Here is a 24,388-nt window from a genome sequence, read left to right as displayed (position 1 = left end):
TGACTACTTTAATTACAGTGACTTCTATGGCTATTACAGTAACATCCCCTATTTTTCAGTCTTTACCTCCTTTGACACCTTTGGTCATACTGCTGAAGCTGAATTCATCATAAATGTGGTGACATGCGTAATCTTAAGTATCGGCCTGCCTTTGACCCTCATGGCCATCTATGCTCTCTACTCTCAGGTATGAACTTAAAGACTGAGTTTTATTTCCTGTTTGTGTCATGTGTTTCCTGTATGTGTCTCTGTAAAGGATCTTGATCTGGGTTGGGGGTCAGGTGTCAGGGGGGAGGGATGAAGCGTTAGAAATCTAGAGCAATAACTTACTAGGTTGAATAACTAACACAGCTTTTGTGATCTGACTTTTCATTTTGCGCCATCATCAGGTCAAAAATTTGATTGAATTAATGTTTTGGTTCATGACTAAATAACTGCTAAACTAATGACAGACCCATTGTGTATCAGTGGAATGGAACAATGCAACAAGCATCCCACAAGACATTTGAGAACACCCATAGCCTGTTTCTGCCTGATGCCAGAAGCTGATGCTTTTTCTATAAGTAAACATGTAAAGGGTGCAGTGTCCACATGTAATGTGTACGTTGCAAACACTATATTGACTACCACTCTGACCCAGTGTTGTAAAACTGCAACAAAGACATAACAAGCCGAAAATCAAATCTGATAAATCCAGAAATAAACAATTATCTATCTATCCCCTTTCTGGCCTTAAAAAGCTGTTTTTACTTTAAATCATAATTTCCTCATTCAACCAAACGTTACAGTGGTTTCAATCTTATCTGTCTGACTGAGAACAGTGTGTTAATATTAATGATGACAAATCTTCTTTTTTACAGACTAGAACAGAAGTATCTCTGGGTTCTGTTCTTGGTCTGCCTCTATTTAGCTTATACATTAATGACTCACCACAATCATGTGTTGGAGCAGGTTTTTTAGATGTATGCAGATGATACAATCGTACATGTATCTATAAAAACTACTCTGGCAGCTCCCAAATAGCTGTCATGTCACTTACAGGCCATAGCAGCATGGTTTGAAAAGTCACGTCTCTCACGTAATAACAAAACGTTGTCAGTTTTCTTTTTTTTGCCAGGGCTCACTCATCAACAGAAGCTAATGTCTTAAATCTAAAAATAAATGGACAACATATCAAACAGGTCTCAGAGGTAAGATACCTCGGCTTCATATTAGATTCACAGCTAAAATTCGAGAAGCATGTTAAGATGGTGAGCAGGGTTGCAAAAGCAAACTTACATACATTCAGACTTATCAAAAACTGCCCCATTTCACGCTGCAAACAGTATCATGCATGCTATGATTAAGTTACTGTGTAACCTCTTGGTCACAAGAAACATCTACAAAAACTAAGCCTCTTATGATGATATACAATCGAGCAATACACATTTTGGACAGGAAACCAATAAGACCACATCATTGTTGTGTTCTTCAGAAACTAAATATACTATTTTTTTTTTATAATTTCATTAATTTTGCCAATTTCAAACTCATCCATAAATCCACATTTACGTACAGAACTCAAGTTGGATCCTCATACCGATGACTTTAAACTCAAACTGAAACAGTTTTTGAAAATAAATCATTTATGCAGTCACGACTAATTTGGTGCTTTCTATTCTATGGTGCTAGTTATTTTTTGCAGTTTGTGTCTGGTATTGTTCTGTCTGTATTTTTATTGATGTTTACACTTTGCACTGCTGTGCTCTTGTTACTGAGTCTTTTGTATCTTCAGACACAGCTAGGGAAGGGCGGTGCAAATTAGCTTAGGCTATAAATGCTGTGGTGTGTGGCATGTATGTGTACTATACTTGTACAAATATACATTAAATAAATAAATGTAATAATCACAAAAATGCTCAATGCACTTTATTAACTTGAATTTTGACAAATCTGCTTTAATAAAACAAGAAGCTTGAAAGTCCGCAGGTTGTGTGAGCTCATGACCAGATGGCCGGACCTATAATCACATTTACTGTCCAATAGCAGTGGAAGGATAAACAGTAGGAGCCACTGACTCTGTGTGTGTTTTTTCTTTTTAGTTGAAAGTGATTTTTTTTTTTTAAATTTTGCAACTGCGGGCCTCAGACAGTTATATCAAATGCATATATAATGAGGAGGGAGATTTACCTTGCAAACACTGTAGTAACAAGACTGACATTTATAAAGGGCTCTGACTGCAGCTGCTGGGCAGAGGCGATGACATATTTTGGAGGAGGTGGAGTTCAGAACATGTTTACAGCTGCTTGTTTACTTTTCTTTCTCCTGCAGGTGAGAAATGATCATGTTGCTCCGATCTACATCATCAACCTTCTCATCTCTGACGTCATTCAGTTTTGCTACATGATCATTGAGGTGGTGCTTGCCGAGAACCTTATGATATACGTCATCTTCTTTAACATATACATCTATTGTCTGCAGGCCAGTGTTGGCTTCATGGTGTGTGTCGCCCTGGAAAGGTAACTGTCTGTCTGTCCAGTATGTGTAGAGCTCCTTCTGTCTGACCTTTGTTGGACTGCAGAATTCTGAAGCTGTGTCTGTCTTGTACTTCAGGTATTTGGTCATCGCCTGCCCACTGTGGTACCGCTTCAGACGAACCATCAAGATCTCTGTGCTGGTCTGTGTTGTGGTCTGGGTCCTTCCTGCTCTTTGTCACATTGTCTCTTTTTGCTCGGACCCTGAAACAGCCGAAATCATTGTTGCCGTCTTTTTACTCCTTCCCCTCCCACTGCTCATATTTTTCCTGGGTGGGACCCTCAGAGCTCTGTCTGCCTCCATCTCGGTCCCATCTGACGAAAAACGACGAATTGTAGGACTGTTGGTCCTGGTGCTGCTGATTTACACACTACTGTTCCTGCCCAGCATCATTTGGTTCATTGCAACATCAAACAGAAATAATTACATTCTTCACATTGCGTTTCCTGTGTTTCTTAAGTTGAGTCCTCTTGCAGATTTAGTTCTGTATGTTTTCATGAGGAAAGGTGCCATAGACAGGCTCTTGGCCGCTGTGTGTTGTTGCAGAATGAGCCGCAATGAAAACAGGAGTACGGCAGTATCAGTGGTGACAACACATCCACAGTCAGCTTCAAGTAGGCAGAGACAGAGGGAGACAGTGACAGAGATAGAGGAGGGAACAGAAAACATGTAGGCTGACAGGAAGGACAGAGACACAACAGATTCTGTCCTCTACTGATATGATTTCCAGTAAGACACCTAACTGTAGATAGCAGGAAGTCTTGTCCTGACTCTGCTGTGGGAGTTCTGCTCACTGGGAAATTTGTGATGGCTTCAACAAATGTTAATCAAATATGTTTTCCATAAGTTTAGCTGTAAGCTGATGTCTATCATTATCATTAATCACAGAAACAAACCAGATATTATCTTTGATTCAGTGAGCTCATTAAAGCTGCCACACTGTCTTAAACTAAACCTTTATTTAGACTTTAACACAGAAAGAGCATCTTAACAAGTCTGCAGGACCTTTTACTGCTTTAGTCTCTCATATTCATTTTAATGAGGTTGTTCACTACATTTTCAGTTGTCACTCATGTATGTTTATCCCAGACTGTGTTTGATTTGCTTTTTTGTTATATTTTGTAGAGATCAAACTATACTGTTTATTTCTTTATTTAATCTTAGTTTTATTTGGGGGCGTTTTATTTTGCAGCTGTTGACTGATTGATCACATTTTATCTAATGTTGTTTAAAATAGTTTATTTTCTGAAAATTCAAATAAAAGAGTCTGGTTCTTGACAGAATTGTGAATGTTTGCATTTGGCTCACTCACTGCATTAAAACACTGCAACTTATCTATAAAGCACGTCTTAATCACAGAGGCAACTCACAGTGCTTTACAAAGACTCAGTCAGTACGTTTACATGGACAGTTTAATTCCACTTTCAATCGGAATGAACGGCCATTCCGATTGAAAAATGGTCATTCCGATTGAAAATTAAATCCGATTAAAGGGGGTGGTTTATTCCGTTTGTCATTCCGAATGAAAGAGTTTTGTGTGCATGTATACACTCATTCCTCTTTGAGTTCATTCCGGTCTTTCTGCGCATGCTCGTTTCCTTGCCTTTCTGGTGCCATGACGTATATAGCGTGCATAGCAACGGGCTGAGATAGAGCAATCGGACTCGTTGCACTCACCAGTTTCCATTCGCCACAGCACGGTCTTCTACCTCCCTTCTTTGAGCCTCTGCCTCCCTTCTCCTCCTCAACAGACGAAGCATTAGCAGAACAAGTTTGTTGTCGTACTGCTGCTTCAAGAATATAAGCAAAACAAGCCCGAAAAAGGCACTAAGAACGGCGCCGTCAAGCATCTTGTTATCCGGAGCGAGGACTACAGTGTTTTCTTCCGGTAAACATAAACACGTAACATCCGCCCCGCCCCCTATCCAATCAGAAACCTTCCCTGCCCCAAACCTTGGGCAGACCTGAATAAAGGCGATTGAACGGATCTCTGTGTAAACCCTCATTCAGAATGAATATTTCCCATGTAAACTACCTGGAAAGACTTTAATTCATGATGATTTCATTCAGATTTATTTCATTCCGAATGAGAAGCCATCATGTAACCGTAGCCACTGTCACAGTCCCTGTCTCTCATTCCCCTCCTGTCACTCTGCTGCAGTGATTTTCCGCTCTCCCTCCCTCTGCTCCACTCTACCTGCCAGCCACGCCCACCTCATCAGCCCAACTCTGCTCACCTGCCTACACAGCTGCAGCTCATCATAATCAGCCCTGCATATAAGCCTCTCCAGCACTCTCACTCGTTGCCAGTTTGTTCTTCAGCGTCATGCGAGACTTTCCAACATTCATCTCCTGTCTTATCTCCCGGTGCCGACTCTGCCTGTTCCCGACCTGCTCTCCTCGTCTGCCTCCCGGTAAACCCACCTGCCTTCTGTCCCTGACCTCGTGCTCTGCCTCAGCGTTTCTGGTATCTGACTGCTCGGCTGGTAACGATTTCTCCGCCTGTCCTCGTCTATCCTCCTGCCTGCTCCTCTTCGGTGCCTCTGCCTTCGGACTGCTCATCTGGCTACGACCCCCCCCCACCTGCCTCCGACCACTCCTCTGCTCTCTCCCCATCGGCACCTCCACACGTGCAGCCGGCTCTTCGGACCACGGAGCTTCCTCCTCGTCATCATCGGCTGAAGTGAGCTACTTCTCTTCCCCTCGTCTGAGCCCCGGAGACTGTGTGAGGGCTTTCAGCCCGAAGAACGAACTTTATTCTGTGTTTATTCAATCTGCACCGTACCTTGTTTGCTGTGGTGGGAATAAAGGTCGTTACCAACTGTTCCTGAGCGCCTGTGTACTGCATTTGGGTCCATACCACACCCGTTTCATTCAGAAAAGCATCAGCAATACTTAATAAAATCAGAAAAACAAATTCAAATACAATGAATTTAAGATTTTTTTTTTTTTATGGGCATTTTTGCCTTTAATTGATAGGATAGTGAAGTGTGAAAGGGGGAGAGAGGGAGAGCCTTGTACATGGGGCGCCTGCTCTACCACTAAGCCACCGACGCCCCGAAATACATTGAATGTTTAAATTGGATGAAGTTAATTACAATATAGATGGATTTACCAGAAACACAGTTACAGTGCTGTAATAAGTTGTCTCAAATTCAACAAAGGAAATATAGGTGCAGCAGAGACACAGATCAATTGAAGGCACAGGAGAACAGCTGAGTTTTCAGACTTCAGATGTGAAAGTGGTTATGAAGTTGCTTCCAGCAGCTTCACCCTGTTTGGTTCTGACTCGAGGTTCTACCAGTTCACTGCTTCCTGAAGATCTAAGGGCCCCACTGGGTTTGTATTCTTCCAAGTGAAGAACTGAAATATGTAACTTTAAGTTTCACACAGGACACCAGCAGTGGTCTCCTGAGTGAAAGTCCTGTGTTTGTGTAACATTTTGTAAATGAGGGAGAAAACTTCCCAACATGGACACTGGTGTGTGAGCTGCTTTCATTTCTCCACACTGTCACACTCTGAAACATGTACACATGTATTATGGCTCTTCAGGATCATATATGATCATACTGACACTGTTGGTGTTAAACACAAGAAGTCCTGAGGGGCATTCAACAAGTATTAAGAAGTAGAAGTCCTCATTTGTTGATGAAACCCTCGTCGTGTGTGATGTCAGTGTGAAGAAACATGAAGCTCTGCTGACATCTTGTGACAGCTATTATTCATGTGTTTTGATGTTGCAAATGTCCCGTTAGCTTTGTTCTCCTGTGCTTTCAGTTGTTCTTATGCCAGTTAACTTTGTCTCCATGATGGTAGTTATCTGGTATCAGATGCTCCAGTTTGAGTACCATTATACAGACAAAGCTTTGTTCCCTTTCAGAGTATTAACCCTTACATACTGTTCATGTCAAATCTGAGCAGTTTTGACATTTGACAGCAGTAAAAACATCCTAAATGCCATTCTTTTAGCCTGACATTTGATGACTTCTCCTGAAGTGACCCAAAATGTACAAAAATGATATTTTAAAATCTTATACTTTTCTTCAGGTGCTGTAACATTTTTATACATGACTCTGCTTCAGGTCATATTAGACCCGATTCTACTGAAATGGATTTTAGGTCCACCAGTGTCAGTCCAATCATGAAAAAAAGTGGTTTTGAGGAATCTTGAAACTCTGTACGACCTGTCTGTGTACATTTTTACAGGACAGTGGTCAGAGTTTAAGGGGAGCTTTGATGTCTGCGTTCTCACCACATTAACCCAGGTTCCCACAATCAGGCACCTGTTGGTCATCAAATATCATGGCAGAATCTGGAAACAATGAAAGAGAAACTACATACACTTGATCACGGTGCACATGAGGAACAGAGGTCATTGGTTGCCCTGACACTGGCGAGATCTGCACCTGCAATGTAACAAGGTAACCTCAAAATAATTAAATAAAAACCAACCAAATCCCCCCTAACTATCAGAGATCATAAGAGAGGCTGGAGGGTCATAAGACGATAAAGGTACCTGAGCTGACATTTCAGTGACTGAAGGAGTGGGGAAAAACAACTGGATGCAAATGTGGGAAACACACGAAAGGGTCACACACACACGCACTGTTTCATTCTATGTATAAAACGCTCCTGTCTTTCACTGAACAATGTCTGGATGTTTTCTGGTAGTTTTTTTTTTTTTTTTTTTTCTTTTTAGCCTTGAACATTATTTGTACTGTTTGATAAACAACCAGATCTTTGAATTTTAATAATTTGGACTGTAGGAATAAGGAGTTGGTGTGTTCCAGATATCCAGGATTGTGAATGATTCTTATTACTCTTTTTTGCAGAATAGACAGTGAGTGTTGTGAACTCTTGTAGTTATTGCCCCAGATCTCTGCACAGTAAGTTAAATATGGTAAGATGAGGGAACAGTATAGAATGTGGAGTGACTTGTGATTAAGAACCTGCTTTGCTTTATATAATACTGAGATACTTCTTGACATTTTATTGTGTACATGTTGAATATGTGATTTCCAGTTGAGTTTTTCATCTGTTGTTACCCCTAGAAATTTATTTTTCGTGAACTTGTTCAATTTTGACTCCATCTATCTGTATCTGAACTTGTGTTTTCATTCTAGACTTACCAAATAACATTAGTTTTGTTTTGTTTAAGTTTAATGATAACTTGTTCCTGTTAAACCATACTTTTAATTTGCTCATTTCTCTAGTAACATCCTCCAGTAGTTTTAAATTATCCCCAGAACAGAAAATATTTGTATCATCTGTAAATAGCACTAGCTTAAATAGTTTGGATACTTTACAGATGTCATTTATATAAAGGATAAATGGTTTAGGTCCCAACACTGACCCCTGGGGGACACCACAAGCCATGTCCAAACATATTGAACTGAAAGAACCCAACCTCATGAACTGCTGTCTTTCTCTTAAGTAGCTTTTAATCCAGCTCAGTGCAATACCCCTTATCCCATACCGTCATACCGTTCTAGTTTATTGATTAATATGTCATGATTTATTGTGTCAAAAGCTTTTTTGAGGTCAATGAATATCCCAAGTGCATGTTTCTTCTGTTCTATTGTGTTAATGATTCCCTCAATTGATTCCATAATTGCCATTGCTGTTGATCTGTTTGTTCTGAAACCATACTGACTTTCGGTAAGTAATTTGTTTATCTATGAATGAGTCCAATCTGTTGTTGTACAGTTTTTCTAATATTTTGGAGAATTGTGGTTGTAATGAGACAGGTCTGTAGTTCGTGAAGTTGTGTTTGTTCCCAGTTTTGTAAAGAGGTATGACTTTGGCTATTTTCATTTTGTCTGTTTCTTCCTTGTTTTAGTAGTGCAGTCTTGTGTTTTCTATTGACAAACCTCATGATGATGGCCAGTTTGTCGCTGGCGTTCCTCCTGGGCAGAGGGTGGCACGCCTCGATGTCATTACAGTCCAGATTAATGCCTTTGGACCGTAGAAAAGCAGCCATTTGTTGCTCCGTGGAGTTAGTATCCTGTTCATCAGGCTCTCCCCCGTTGGCAGTGACCACCGCCTGTGTGTATGACCACGGTTTTGTCTGGAGCCCAGTGACGATCACGTCATTCATCCTGGTGTACTGCTCCAGGTCCACGACCCTTGTCCTTCTTGGTGTTCTGCAGCCGCAGCAGAAACTTCCTCCGTCACGAAATCGAGCGTCTTTTTAATGTCCTTGACTTCCTCAGACGCCAGGATCTTCCTCTGCCCCATAGCTTGGTTACTTTGACTGACTGTCAGCCTGTCACTTAGCTTTGCAGTGAGCTTACGAGCCAACAGTTCGCAACTACCATTTGTTTTCAGTCCGTAATCCCAATCAAATGCGTAAACCAGGCAGGGGTCATTCCGAGGGTCTCAGCGATCAGTCCAATGTCCTTGATCAGAAATCAGTGGTCGAAAATCCAGAAAAATTATCAAAAACCAAACACACAGTGAGAGAGCAAACAGACTGACAGGAAGTTAGAACTTTTTTCCCCAAATCACAATAATAAACACATTCAACAACATCAAGTCATTCATACATTTACACTGACAGAAGTTATTTAAGTGAGGGCTAGATTAGATTAAGTGGGTTCAGTTGATTCTGTGATTGTGTCCATCAGCTGTGCAACCTCTGACTTGTGCCCTGTAGAAATGAACACACCTTGTGTTTTTTGCTCCCCTGCAGGATCCTCTCATCAAGACACCTTTCAGCAACATGTGTCTGACTGTCCTCCTGGTGTGGACCCTCCTGTCAACTACCCTGTGGCTTTGAGCTTCTACTGCAGCTACTGTCTCATGGAGACGCATGACTGCACCTCAGAGTCTGCAGCCCGACTTCTGCATGAATAAATACCTCTGTAATTAAGTAATGGCATCTCAATGACCATTTAAACACATTATACATATAGAAACTGTAGCATTAACTGTATTTACCAGCGCAAAAGATCAATAAATATTATGTTTCTATCGCCTGTGCAATTACACAAGATAAATAACCACACTGAACATTTATGAAACTTCCATAAAGATAAAGACTGTTAATCACCGAGGTTATCAGCAACACATTTCCTGCCACATCCAGCAAGCACCAAGTGTCACTCTTGTGTGTTACATTGTGCAATACATGTCAGATGTGACCTGTCTTTGAGGACATGGTTTGTATATTTTATTTAGACAGTGGTGTGTAAGATTAATGTGGTTATTATGGTTATAAAACAGGAACACTGACAGACATTAGTTTTTATTTCAAAAAGCAGGATTGAAAATTAAGATGGGTGCTTTGGTGATTTGCACATGAAAAGATGTGTAGATGTCTCAAATGATAGATTAAATAAGGACATCTATTTATTTTACATGACCATTATTTCAGAAGTGTGATCAGTGGTGTTGTTCAGATTAGTTACTGTCTGAATACAAATGCTGCACCTGCTAGAAACATAGTTGTGTGTGCCTGTCACATTTGCATCAAGAAAGTTAGAGTTAGTTATGGCCAATTAAAATAATATTAAGCATTAAGAAAAACATCAAACTAAACATTATGTGTAGAGTCTTACACATCTATGCATCTTACCTTTGTGACCTCATATACACAAAATATATTTGTCACAAACTGACTAAATGTGCCAAAGAAAGTTCACACCAGATATAAATAACATTGATGACGATGCCCTTCCTCTCTGGGTGTCACTAGCTTTTCTGAAGAAATTTGTCAACACCAACCTACCAACACCTCATTAAACCATGTCAGTAAATCAGATCCTATTTCTGCTGTCAGCCAGAAGTAAAGAGATGATTCCTAAAACTTGTGTACAAAATTTAGATTAGATTAGAAAGTATGTGAAAGAACAGAGGAAATATGATAAGGAGGAGGACGTTTCAGAGCTTTAGAGAAAATGCTGCTAATACTTTAGCCTTCTGCTAACCTGAGCCACAGGCTGCAAGTAGCAGGAGGGAGTACTGTAGTGTTCCTGGTATGTAACCTGTCTAGTGAAGTGGTTGGTGCCCTCCATTTTTACACTAGTATTTACTCAACATAATACTAATTTCCAACCAGCAGTGATGGGATTAATGTCAGCCAAGCAGAATAAAGCTCTGTCTGTACTATACTAAAGACCTTTCCTTTACACTGGTGACTGCCTTTACAGCCATCTTTTTCATCTGCAGTCCCTCACTGGAGTGATGTGCACTGTCAAGCCACAATTACACACAGCAGATCCACTGCTGCATATTTTTAATCTTAGCACAGGTAGATGTGTGACATCAGACAGATTGTTCAGGTTCACAGCAAAACTTAAAAAAAGTCTTCATCCCAAGTCCCAGACAACAAGTTTCCTCTGAGGAAACCTCTCGACAGGATTCCTAAACTGACAGTGTGTCATAACGGGGAGAGCTCAGTGGCCAACTGCTGTGAATGTGATAAGCCATATTTGTCCAGCCCATTATCATTCTGTAGTCATCAAATACAACCACTTTATTAGTGATTTCAGTGTCAGACACCAACGCCAAAAGCTACCATTTGCAGTGGTATGATATGCCACCAGTTGGCTGGACCGCACCTATCAAGGCAGTATGATACCCTAGTGAACAGCAGAAATGCTGCAAGTAACAACACAATATAAGGGGTTGAAAAGGCCTTATAGGGTAAGTGGGATGAATGGTGGATAGGTCCAACAAACCTGAGATTTTCACATGGGAAGCCATGATTTGTTTCCTGTATGAATGTAGAGCCACACCGGGATGTTTCTCCAAAACCTAACCATGCGCTTTTGTTGACATCGCAGCGTTGGTTGCAGATTCCCATAATATAAACAGCAGAGGCAGAAGGACACCTAGTTTGTAATATATAGACGGGAAAGGTGACTGACAAAGCGGTGATATGTGACAACTTTGGAATGAAAATGGGTTGGATTGTCACAGCCTTTAATGCACGACCTATAACCCTCTCTTTGATTCCAGCCTGAAGCCCAGTGTCCCACAGGTGCACCAAGGGAGCCTGGCCACCAAATGACCAAAAGTGCATTTGACAGGCTCCCAACATACTCAGCAGGGTGCACCCAACTGTGATTCTTAACATTAAAAGGCATGTGCATGTTAGCTGTTGTGTGCATGTACATATCCATTCTAAAAAGTGGGCACTGTGTGAGTCTGATGGTCAGTGAGTGAGAATTTGCAGCCCTGGTAACAAACACATTGTGCAATTAGGTGCCCATGCATATTCACGCCTGACTGTTTTTTTTCCTCTCTTCCTCAGAAGAGGAGGTGCAGATTATTATCAACATACTGCATGCAAACATTTTATTTACCGTAGACTGTTGGTTCACAGAGGACAAATCATCAGACACTGGTGTAGGGGAATCAATCAGGTTGGGTCTTGCAGCTTTCGAAGGTAAATTTGATGTTACTTTATCTTGTACAGATAGATTAGTAACAAGGACAAAAGAACTGCAAACGGTCATGAAAATGAATAAACTGTAAGAAAGGTACAGTTTGGGACCGTAACTCTACAGAATACTGTGACTAAAACATTAATGTTTTATTTGATTTGATTTTTTTTCTCTTTTTCCTTGAAATGTGAGAATATTAAGTGTCATTGTGTAACAAGAACAAAAAAGCAATATGAAAAAAGATAAAGAGACAAAAACATGAAAAAGACTATGCAGTATTTTGAATGGCAGTAAAACAGTCTTACTACTGTGTAGATACTTCAGGAGTGCAGTCTGACGACAACATGCAGACCTTCTTACAAATTCTTGTCATTCTTATTGATGATGATACTTAGGACCAATATGATTACTGATGATTGATTAATATCATGTAAGGACAGGTTACAGTCAGGTCATTGTTAAGTTAACACTGTTCGATAAATGAGAATATGAATCTATAAACAAAAACAAAGTGAATTGGTCATGTAAATCTCCTAAAAATCAGAGGGCAGAGGTTCATTCAACAAGTAGTGTCGCATCGAGTACAGAAGACAGACAACATGTCCTAAACCAACATACATTAATATTAAACATTACAATGAATTACTGAAACAACATGATGATGTTCTGTGACTGCAGTAAAGACCTCACAGCAGCACGTACGTCACCAGGACTTGTTATATTATCTGAAAATGTATTACTTAATTAAACATTATCAGCAGATAATTTGATTGAATTGATTGTGGGTATAATATATGTGCCAGCATACATCTACAGGCAGGAGGGCCTAGGCTTCCCACCCTATGCAGACTTAGGGCTCACTTAGGGCTTTGCATGTGCCAGGGCCATTGAATATGATGGCAGGGGGGTCTGAGCCCAGGGGAGCGGAGACTCCGTCTCCAGGTGGTAGAAGAGGTCTGGTGTTGCTTTGGCAGGGCAGTTGATTTGCTCACTTCCAGAGAGTCAGCATATCATTAATAAATTGCCTTCTCCAAAGGGTTCAGGTGTACAGGGGTGAGGCTGGTGTCTGCTCTAACCCTACAAAGGATCATGGCAGCAGTCAAGGCTATTAATGTGGCTAGATACACACTAAATGAGAATGATCCTTAATTTCCTGGTTGCACAGGTGTTCTGAGGCTGAGAGCCTGCAGGTCCGGACCTTCAGTCTCTCTTTGGGACTTGGACATGGTCCTTGGTGTACTCCAGCATTCCGCTTTGACCCCCTTTGGGCTGCTTCTTTGAAATTACTCTATCTTAAAATGAGCTCCAAACACTGGTGGTTCACAGTGAGTGCTGCAGGTTCTTTTCAGACTCGTTTGGGTCTAATCCTCCGCCCCAGCGCAGCATTCCTGCCTATGGCTTCATCCAGGCCCCACCAACCTAGTCAGTAAGCTGTGGTCACTCTTCACAGGAGGACAGAAGGTCAAGTAGCTCCAGTTTATGCTATGACTTCTCGAGGCCATGGCAATATGCATTGGGCACACACAGAATCTCAGCAAGACTAATCAGGTATTTGTCTGCTTCAAATCCAGTCATCTGGGCAGGCCCCTGCCAAGTCCAGGCTGCCCCTACTGGGTTGTTGACACTACTCAGTGGGCATACATGTTTGGGTGTGCCTGCCCCACCTGGGGTTCAGGCACAGTACCTTGTGGGCCTTGGGAGAGGGAACCTTCCTCGCTACTTATGTGCGGTAACCAGGTGGTCCTTTCAGGCCACATTTTCAAGGTTCTACTGTATGTGTCAGCCAGTCCATCATTTGCGAGCATAAGCTGGGTGTGATTCATCAAAAAACCTTGTTGGCTACATATTATTTTCCACTGGGTTGTTGTCTCCCATGGTCAGAATAGCTACCTACAGGCTAAAATGAGTGGCCACTCCATTCATAGATTAGGCCTTTGAACAGCAATACGCTCTGAGTTTCGTGGGTCAGTCTTACGATTTACAGATTGACCTTAGCAGCCCCTCTGCCCTTCATTCTTGGCCCTGCATCTTGGAGGCCTTGTCCTAGCTAGTGTATCAATAGTGTGCACAGACTGTACTGTGCGCAGCCTAGTCTCCTCACTGGGTGTCTTAAAGTTGCCCATCACACATGAAATATGTAACAGTGTGGCGAGACAGTCTCAATATGATAGAACTTGTGGTTACATTGTAACCCTGGTTCTCTGAGTTAGGAAACCATCTTTCCAGCTTTTAGGCAGCTTAGAGACGGTTCCAATTAAACTATCAGTGATTTAACGCCAGCACTGCTGCTTTATAGAACCATATGTCGTGGCCAGGTAAGCCAGTGTGTCCATGTACTGACTGCTGGGGATCATTCCACCATACATAATGGAATATGTGACTGAATGGGGGGGATAGTATTTTCACTCGCAGAATAGGTTACAGTGTAACCACATGATCTTTTAAATTGCAGGTTTCACTCTGAAGAATGGAAGATTTCGACATTAACTGCACTTCACAGGCCAACAGCTGCGATCACAGCATCCTCAAATTCAATGACAGTGTTTACAGTGGAGAAGCTGGATTCATCTTCAAAGTGGTGACATGCATCATCATTTGTATCGGCCTTCCTTTGACTCTCACTGCCATCTATGCTCTTTTTTCTCTGGTATGAACATAATGACTGTGATTAATTCATGAGGTGGTTAGCACTGTTACCTCACAGCAAGAGGGTTGCCGGTTCGATCCCGGGTGTGGGAGCCCTTCTGTGTGGAGTTTGCATGTTCTCCCTGTGTCAGCGTGGGTTTCCTCCAGGTGCTCCAGCTTCCTCCCACAGTCCAAAGACATGCAGGTTAATTGGTGACTCTAAATTGTCCATAGGTGTGAATGTGAGTGTGAATGGTTGTCTGTCTCTATGTGTCAGCCCTGTGATAGTCTGGTGACCTGTCCAGGGTGAACCCTGCCTCTCATCCAGTGTCAGCTGGGATAGGCTCCACCCCCCGTGACCCTCGAGAGGATAAGTGGTTAGAAAATGGATGGATGGATGTGGTGTTACGTGTCCTTCTGTTAAGGCCCTAATGCACCAGGGCAACAATAGTTTTTGTGGTGGTGTGTTCTGCACTAGTCAGCCCTTGTTGACTGTCGGTGGATTCAGCATGTTGAATTGGCCTGTGTGTCAGTGGAGCCTGTCGGTGAAAGAAATCACTTTGAGAGTTCAGCTCAGTGCAGAATAAGAAACAGAAGTGAGGACAGTAAAAAAAACAATAGCTCAAGTCAAAAGGGGGTGAGATCAGAACAAACTTGTAAGATTACTTGTAAGATTAAAGTAAGATTATTTAATTTAGCCATTTGGTTTGTTAGCAGAAACAATTCATAATTATTTTTAATGTTCACTGGTGCATGGTAACATTTGTTCTTTCAACGTCAGGTCATGTTGCTAATGTGCTAACTGGTTAACTAGCATCTTGCGTCTGTCCTGGTGTGTCTGCCTTAAAGGATCTTGATCTAGGTTGGGGGCCAGTGTCAGGGGCTGGGAAGAAGTGTTATAACCTTACAGCAATAATGCACTCCATAACTAAAAGCTACAATAAGCTGATTGGGCTCTAAACACATGCAGTTCACATGTGTGACTCTTTCCCATCTTTCTTTTAAACTGTAGAGGTTACTGCCACCATTTAGTTAAGATCAGTCAAATAACGTGTGAAATTGTATATCTTTTCATGGTCCCCAGAGGATGAAGCTTACTGACCTTGTTCATCCCCTAACTTTTCGTTTGCCTTGGTTCATGACTAAATACCTGCAAAACTAATGAGATTTCCATCATATATCAGTGGAATACATAATCTAACATGTCTCCTTCTCTTATGCGCAATCGTCCCTGAATTGCACATGCATTAAGGAGCCCCATGTCACTCAAAATGTGACTCCATCTGTTCGATAAATACAGCACATGTTTGTTCCAGAATTCATCTTATCTGTGTTTAAAAAAGAGCTGCAGTTAATCTGGTTCTTATGCTGCGTTCACACTAATGGTGACAAAGCAACTGGAGACATGTAATTTTCAATGAAAGATGGTGACATGAAGCTACAAACTAGCGCTTGAGATTTATCTCCGTGTTGGGCATCATGCATTACAAATCAAAGTTGAGCTGCCCTTAACTTTTTCAGCACTCTAATTACGCAGTAAAGCATCAACAAATCATATGTTTTTGTTTCATCATTTTGGGTCCCTTTCTCTCTTCTATAACTCATGTTCTGCTCCATTGGCCACTGGGGGCGCTCGCGGGTGTGACCGGTCAGTTCACTTAGCGTTTGTTTGCAAAGTTTTAATGTTTTTTTGAATGTTTTTAGGTGGTTGATCAACCTCCTTTTGAGCTCTGTGTGCAAGTGTGAAACAGGACTGTCAGAGGATTGTAGTGATGCTTCTTATTGGGATGTTTGCTCAGCTTTTTTTACTCTTATGTGGCAATGCTGCTGATGGCCTTCTCCTCCAGCCTTCTAATGGAGGGTGAAAGGGCCATCCACAGTCGAGAGTTTATTCTTTCCTTGTGAACTTCAACTGCCAGTGTGGTACTGCACAGTATCCCAAAGGAGCTATGTATGCCCATTAGGAAGACTCAGAAAACAGGGAGGAGAGGCGGCCTTTGCCACAGGATTAAAACCCTCTGGCTGGAAAACTTAAATGCAAACTCCAGCAAACTTGTCTTCTCGCTTTCACTGAGACCTGGCTCAGTGAGGATCGAGACCTGGACGAGGAAATGGAGCTGAGCGGCTTTGGAATCCCTATACGCCTGGACAGATCACAGGAGATCACCGAGAAGAGTCAAAGTGGCGGAGTGTGTTTTTATGTCAACGAAAATTATTGCAAGACTAGTAATGAGAGAGAAGATATACACTGCTGACTTGGAGCTGTTGACAGTCTCACTCCGTCCATTCTATCTGCCATGTGAATTTCAACAGCTGTTCTTCACAGTAGTTTACATACACCCACATGCCAATGTGTCGGCTGCTACTTAGTTGATTGATGACGTCATATGCAGATTAGATTCTACATGCCTGGATGCACCGAAATTTATTCTTGGGGATTTCAAAAGGTGTGATCTGAGGAAAACACTGAGATCATACGAACAGTACGTGACTTGTGCAACGACTATTGACCTCTGCTATGGTTCAGCAGGCGGAGCATATAAATCCTTCCCTATACCCGCGTTTGGGGATTCTTTCCACTATAGTGTCTTCGTCATGCCACTGTACAAATCTGTACTCAGAAGCGAGGAGCATAAAGAGAGAACTAAGTTATGGACAGAGGACAGCATCTCTTCACTTCAGGCATGCTTGGAGTGCAATGATTGGCAGCAGTTCTACGAGGCTTGTGGTGACAGACAGTCTAACTGATACAGTCTCATCATATATAACTTTCTGTGAACATTCAGTCATCCCATCAAAAACAGTTGTCATACCCAAATAACAAACTAAACTAAAGAACTCAGAGCCGCCATAAATGATAAGAAAAGGGCATTTTACACTGGTGATTGTCTGATAAATAAACAGGCCTTCAGAGAGCTAAGGAAGGCGAAAGTAGAATAAGAACAAGATTGAGGAGCACTATACTAGCAGTAACCTTAGAACAGCCTGGCAGGGTATAAAGCTAATGGCATCATTAAATCAGACACCGAGCACCAGTAGGCAACATATAACTGTAAAAGGAGTGGATGATAATGATCTGCCAAATGCTTTTAATTCCTCTTTTTTTTCACATTTTGAAAAGTCAAACTTCTTGGGTAATATTTACTCCTTGAAGAAGTCTCTTGTCCTTCAGAGTGACATCACAATATCCCAGGAACAGGTGACTAAGCTATTCAAGAGGGTGAATATTAGGAAGGCTGCTGGACCTGACAGAATCTGTGGAAGCACACTACGACACTGTGCTGACCAGCTTAGTGGAGTTTTTTCATCACTTTTTCAGATCTGTGTTGAAACTTGTCAACTACCCAGATTATGGAAATTATCAGCAATAATACCTGCTCCTAAAAATAAAAACCCAAGTGATCTGAAAGATTTTAGACCTGTAGCACTTACATACCTTGTGATGAAAAACTTGGAAAAGATCTTGAGAGATGAGGTGGTCTCCTTAATTCATGGCAAACTTGATCCACTACAGTTTGCATATCAAACTGGCAAAGGTGAGGATCACACAAAGCTTTTTATTTTAGATAAAGTGTACAAGCACCTTGAAAATCCAAACAGCCACATAAGAGTTGTATGCCAATTTTCCTCTGCTTTTAATAAGATGCAGCCTCATATCTTAATTGACAGACTGGCTTCTCTCCGTAATTTACCAGATCAGATCTTACTCCTGATTTTAAACTTTTTAACCGACAGGGCTCAGTGGGTGTCTGTAAATGAGCAAACATGCCACACCATTGTTACCAACAGGGCTGTGTTTTGTCCCCGCTACTTTTTATCATGTATACTGATAGCTGCAGGTCATCCCAGTCAGACAGTTTCCTTGTCAAATTCTCGGATGATACAGCACTATTTGCATGGTTCACAGTCAGATCATGGCTGTGCCTTACCTACCTTTATACAGTGGTGTGAGGACAACTATCTCGACCTGAATGCCTCAAAGACTAAAGAATTGATCACTGACTTCAGGAGGAACAGGCCGGAACCAAGGGGAAGTACTATACAGAGCCAGGAAGTCCAGATAGTGGCGTCATACAAGTATTTAGGTGCAGTCTTGGACTCCCAACTCTATCTCCTGTAACACTGAGTCTCTTGTCAAGAGGGGGCAGCAGAGGATCCACTTATTGCAGAGGTTGAACTCTTTTAAGGTTTCTCGGAATATTTTGTGAGTCTTTTATGATTCTTTTATTGAAAGTCCTAACTTTCTCTTTTTATATGTTGGTTTAATGGGCTGCCTCTGAGAGATAAAAATAGTTTGCACAGAATCATGAAGATCTGCTTCAAGATTATGAGAGTCCAGTTGATTGACTTGGCCTCGTTCTGGAAAAAGCAGGTGGTAAGGAAAGCAAAAAGCATTATTGGACATCCTGACCACATCCTTTCTCAGAATTTTGTGTTAATGCCCTCAGGGCGGTGCGATTATGCCCCTCTGAGGAAAACAGATACTCAAACTCCTTCTTTCAGCTTTTACATTGCCAAACAGCAAACAACTATGAATGTAGAGCCAGTGTCACTGACAGCCTGATTGTTGTCTGAATGTAATTGTCTTTTATTGTAATCTTGTTGCTGGGAATGTGTTATGTGTGTTTGTTGTGCTACATGTTGTTGTTAACTATAAACAGAATTCCCCCACTGCAGGATAAATAAAGTTTCCTGACTATGACATCTGAAAAATGAAAGAAAATCACTAATTAGCTCTAATGCTACATTCACTTAACTACACCAACCAGCACTTTCTCAACACCTCAACTGCTACTTGGTGACAATGCAGCTAGCCATACTGCAGCTGTGTTGTTCATAGTGTGAACAGGGCATAAGTCTTGTTACTACTGTGACCCCCCAGTTTGTCATATCTGATATTTCTGACAGCACAAAGGAGAGGTGGAGTTTAGAACATGTTTACAGCTGCTTGTTTACTTTTCTTTTTTTCTGCAGGTGAGAAATGATCATGTTGCTCCGATCTACATCATTAACCTTCTCATTTTGGACCTCATTCAGTTCTGCTGCATGATTGTTGAGGTGGCAAAGCCTGAGGACAAGAAGATTAATATCGTCTTTCAAATTTACATCTATAGTCTGGGGGCCAGTGTTGGCTTCATGGTGTGTGTCGCCCTGGAAAGGTAACTGTCTGTCTGTCCAGTATGTGTGGAGCTCCTTCTGTCTGACCTTTGTTGGACTGCAGAATTCTGAAGCTGTGTCTGTTTTGTATTTCAGGTATTTGGTCATCGCCTGCCCACTGTGGTACCGCTTCAGACGAACCATCAAGATCTCTGTGCTGGTCTGTGTCGTGGTCTGGGTCCTTCCTGCTCTTTGTTTCCTCACTGTCTATTTTTGCTCATATCATCGTATCAAAGACATCACCTTTGCCATATTTTGCCTTCTTCCTTTCCCACTGTTCATATTCTTCCTGTGTGGGACCCTCAGAGCTCTGTCTGCCTCCATCTCGGTCCAGTCTGATGAAAAACGACGCATTGTAGGAATGTTGGTCCTGGTGCTGCTGATTTACACGCTGCTGTTCCTGCCCATGATCATTTGGCTTGTGACAAAGGGAGCAAGAATGAACAACTTCCTCACCAAAATGTCGTTTACGTTTGTCAAGTTGAGTCCTCTTGCAGACTTAGTTCTGTATGTTTTCATGAAAAAAGGGGCTATAGATAAACTTTTGGCCTCTGTGTGTTGTTGTAGAATGGACAGCGATGATATCAGCAGTCCAGCAGTATCGATGATGACAACATGTCTACAGTCAGTTTCATGTAGGCAGACACAGAGGGACACAGAGATGGAGACAGAGGAGAAAACGGCAGCATTATGAATGATGACAACAACAGGAAAGAGTCAAGACAGATTCTGTCATCTATTGATATGATTTCCAATAAGACACCTTACTATAGATACAAGGAAGCCTTGTCTTGTCTGAGTTCTGCTTACTGGGAAATGTTTAAACATGCTCTTGTTCACTGTGACTTCAACAAATGTAAATCAAATGTGTGGATTTTTTTTTCTTTTATAAATTTGGCTGTAAGTTGATGTCTATCATTATTATTCTTTCATCTCAGATGCAAACCAGCACAAGGAGACTCAAAATTACCTCAATAACAAAAAAATTATTCAAAGAGAGTTTTACAGTTAAAGGAAATGGCCACTTTAGAATACAGACAGTACTTACTGACCCTCATGCCGACAAAAAGTCCAGTGTAGTTTTTTCATCCACAAAACTCGTTTGGGGTATCGGAGGATAACAGCTAGCTGGATTAACAGCTACAGTAGACTTGAAGTGCACGGAACCCACATTTTGAAAATGTAATAAAACTCTAATGCATTTCAAAAATGTCAGAACGGCTTGTCCGTCGTGTCCGTCAGCATTACTTAAGATTATGCAGCAACTTGAACTGAGTGCGTACAGCTTACTGCTGTTAAATAATACTAATTTGCTGTTGTCTCAAGCTATTGCTTTTCAGCATTACTGAAAAACAAAATGACCATTTGTTTATTAATTACACATCCCACGTGACCTTGAGTTTGTGAAGACATTTTATTCCTTGCTTGCCTCCAATGTTTATTCAGTAATGTTTTGGTGAAAATATATGTGTTTGGGAAATACTGAGCATATGGCCAGATAAATGAGACTTGTATTATACTACAGGAGTTGTGTGAGAGTTTGTAAATGGATGTTTTGAGACAGATACTTCATCATCACCTTCTTAGCACAGCTGAGGTCACACCACTTTTCAACACAGTTAATACAGATCTCATAGAAAGACCCAAAGCATTTTTGGATTAACAAAAGTAAAGTAAGTAAGCTCCTCAATAAGCAATCAGTCCTTATCCACCTATAAAAAATGCCACCTCTGTGCTGCTATTTGCAAACATGGATCAAAGTGGCCAAAAAGCTGTTCTGTACGACATCTATTGCACGTCTGTCCGTCCTGGAAGAGGGATCCCTCCTCAGTTGCTCTTCCTGAGGTTTCTACCGTTTTTTTTTCCACGTTAAAGGGTTTTTTGGGGAGTTTTTCCTGATCAGCTGTGAGGGTCATAAGGACAGAGGGATGTCGTATGCTGTAAAGCCCTGTGAGGCAAATTGTGATTTGTGATGTTGGGCTTTATAAATAAAACTGACTGATTGAAAAGTGGAGGAAGAGGCCATAGCACAGGGGTCTGAGTATTCGGCATTTCGAAAAGTACTGGAATCAAGACTGATGGTTGCTGTAGTCCAGCATTAAAGAATGACATGGTAAAATTTGATCTGCTACAATTAAAAAAAAATGTGTTTCTAAGTATTTCTAGCATTTGCACATTATTGTTTTTTTGAAATAAGAAGGCAGCGCAAAAGCTGTGCCATGATGAATTTCTGCATTTGTCTCGTCCAGATGCTTACTGTGGGTCTTACATGTCAACGACAATTGATGCAGGGAAAGACCTGCACACAAGAATAAAATAATGGCAGTATTTTAACAGGGCATCTGAAAAAGTGGAGAAAGTGCAGATGCAGACTGCAGCAGGGTTTGTTTTCTCTAGTAAAATCAGAGAAAAGAATACATCTCATGCTGTGACTTGCATAGTCGCCTTTTTTGGACACATAATAAGGTATCAACAAATGGCACAGGCATAAAGCACAAATTAACCCTATGGGCCCGAACGACGCATTGTGCATCCAAATTCACACCTGTTCTTCTCTATTGATTTTCTCCGCGACCATGCGTCATAGCGAAAAGCCAAACAGCGAAATTGTAGCTTTCTGGCAAGACCAAGCACTTGTGGGTAGTCCAATGTTTTCATAGCGAAAAAAAAGATAAAGTTACACTAAAATGATGAATAACAGAGCTTTCATACAGCTCTGCACACACATTACTGTTGGATGGATTACTCGCGAATGCAGGCTTGCACAGACATGCCACGCATATCACATGAAAGCGCAGAAGCAGAGCTTTCCAGTTATGCCACACACATCATTGCGCTATAAATACAGATCAATTGTCTACAAAATAAAAACCTGATGAATTTCTTCAAAATCCATTATACAGATCTTGTTATCAGTCACTTCATATAGTGAGGAATATCGTATCTTACCACGTCTTAGGCTTGCGTGTGTTTCTCCCTGTCTATCCACATTTGTAGTCCGGCTTTCAAGATGCAAATATCTCCATATTGTCCAGTTGACACTCCATCAAACTTTGTATGGCAAGACCAGCCACTTCACCTTTTGTTAACCCAGACAGCTGCGGCCTAATTATGCATGCTGACAGGGCCGTAGTCACCATATACATTGAGGGGGACACGTGCCCCCCCACCAATGCCCAAAATGCCCCCCAATATATAACTGAAACTGAAAAACAACAACAAACTTTGTTTACTGCAAACAAAGTGGCAAATATTATCTTGAAGGACATCATTGCACTTGGTTGACTATTTTTCTATGATCTTAGACGTAAATATTGCATGTTTCCTTCAGATAAAACACATTTTTGACTTGTGAATGAGTCAATGGAATTTCTTGCAATAATGAAAAAATACTGGCAATCATGTCCGCCTGGCACAAACCACATGTTTTGGAGAGCTGTGAAGTGACAGAATGTCCCAGCATCATGGTTCTTATATTGCCAGATTCCAGAGAGTCTCCCCTCTTCACATATGGCAGAATATGTCAACTTCCAACTTGCTATGGTGAGATACATGTAAAAATGTAAGAATTTAGGCACACAGATTTCTTTTTTTCACTGATATAAAAATTAATATAAAATACAGGCACATAGAAGGACATGGAATGATGGCAAATCTGGTTAGCTCAGATTGACCTGAAAAAAACAAGATATAACATGTGTATGTAGCCTTTATAATGACTGTGATATACCTTAAAAGTAAAGGCAGTAAAAATACCCCAAAAGGCCTAGAGCCCATAGGGTTAAGGCTGAACGAGTTCATATTGATAGCTGTTTTTTATATTGTGTTGTCCATTGTGTAAAGATTCATTGAAAGGATGTATTAGTTTGACCACAAGTTGTGTTGATTGATGGAAATATTTGATTTTGAATACATGTTGTGTGACAGATGGAAATGTTTAGTAGTCCATCCATCCATCCATCCATCCATCCATCCATCCATCCATCCATCCATTTTCATCCACTTATCCGGGGCCGGGTCACGGGGGCAGCAGGCCGAGCAAAGCACCCCAGACATCCCTCTCACCGGCAACACTTTCCAGCGCCTCCTGGGGGACCCCAAGGCGTTCCCAGGCCAGACGAGATATGTAATCCCTCCAGTGTGTTCTGGGTCTAGCCCGGGGCCTCCTACCAGTGGGACATGCCGGGGACACCTCCAGCGGGAGGCGCCCAGGAGGCATCCTAGTCAGATGCCCAAACCACCTTAACTGATCCCTTTCAACGTCAAGGAGCAGCAGCTCTACTCCGAGCTCCCTCTGGATGTCCAAGCTCCTCCCCCTATCTCTAAGGCTGAGCCCAGCTACCTCATGGAGGAAACTCATTTCCGCCGCTTGTATCCGCGATCTCATTCTGTTAGTCACTACCCAGAGCTCATGACCATAGGTGAGGGCTGGGACGTAGATGGACCAGTAAATCGAAAGCTTCGCATTGCGGCTCAGCTCCCTCTTCACCACGACAGACCAGCGCAGCGCCCGCATTACTGAAGAAGCCAGACTGACCCGCCGATCCATCTCACGCTCCATTCTACCCTCACTCATGAACAAGACCCCACGATACTTGAACTCCCTCACTTGAGGCAGTAACTCTCCCCCAACCCGGAGAGGGCAATCCATCAGACTTGGAGGTGCTGACTCTCATCCCAACTGCTTCACACTCGGCTGCAAA

At 41.8% G+C, this 24,388-nt stretch overlaps 2 protein-coding genes across 2 annotated transcripts in view; both read left to right on the top strand.

Moving 5' to 3' along the window:
- The window catches only part of LOC125903046 (G-protein coupled receptor 4-like), a 15,289-nt gene extending 11,601 nt beyond the window's left edge, over positions 1-3,688 (top strand). Inside the window, exons 3-5 of the mRNA XM_049599658.1 lie at positions 60-187; positions 2,311-2,498; positions 2,593-3,688. Coding sequence (XP_049455615.1) covers positions 60-187; positions 2,311-2,498; positions 2,593-3,187 — 911 coding nt within the window. The 3' untranslated portion in view covers positions 3,188-3,688. The remainder of the gene's footprint in view (positions 1-59; positions 188-2,310; positions 2,499-2,592) is intronic.
- An 8,155-nt stretch (positions 3,689-11,843) lies between these two features.
- LOC125903034 (mas-related G-protein coupled receptor member A4-like) lies at positions 11,844-20,392 on the top strand. The gene is made up of 4 exons (XM_049599624.1): positions 11,844-11,905; positions 14,356-14,550; positions 19,503-19,687; positions 19,782-20,392. The coding sequence occupies exons 2-4, from the start codon at positions 14,371-14,373 to the stop codon at positions 20,377-20,379; spliced, it is 963 nt and encodes a 320-aa protein (XP_049455581.1). The 5' UTR covers positions 11,844-11,905; positions 14,356-14,370; the 3' UTR covers positions 20,380-20,392.
- Positions 20,393-24,388: the final 3,996 nt, after the last annotated feature.

This window comes from Epinephelus fuscoguttatus, linkage group LG16, assembly GCF_011397635.1.
Source record: "Epinephelus fuscoguttatus linkage group LG16, E.fuscoguttatus.final_Chr_v1".
Classification (NCBI taxonomy): Eukaryota; Metazoa; Chordata; class Actinopteri; order Perciformes; family Serranidae; genus Epinephelus; species Epinephelus fuscoguttatus.
Note: the sequence above shows the minus strand (reverse complement) of the source record. Positions and strands in the feature narration are given on the sequence as shown.

Coding starts and splice junctions, on each gene's coding strand:
- LOC125903034 (XM_049599624.1), top strand. CDS start 14,371: ATGGAAGATTTCGACATTAACTGCACTTCACAGGCCAACAGCTGCGAT. Junction 14,551..19,502: donor TCTATGCTCTTTTTTCTCTG/GTATGAACATAA, acceptor TTTTTTCTGCAG/GTGAGAAATGATCATGTTGC. Junction 19,688..19,781: donor GTGTGTGTCGCCCTGGAAAG/GTAACTGTCTGT, acceptor TTTGTATTTCAG/GTATTTGGTCATCGCCTGCC.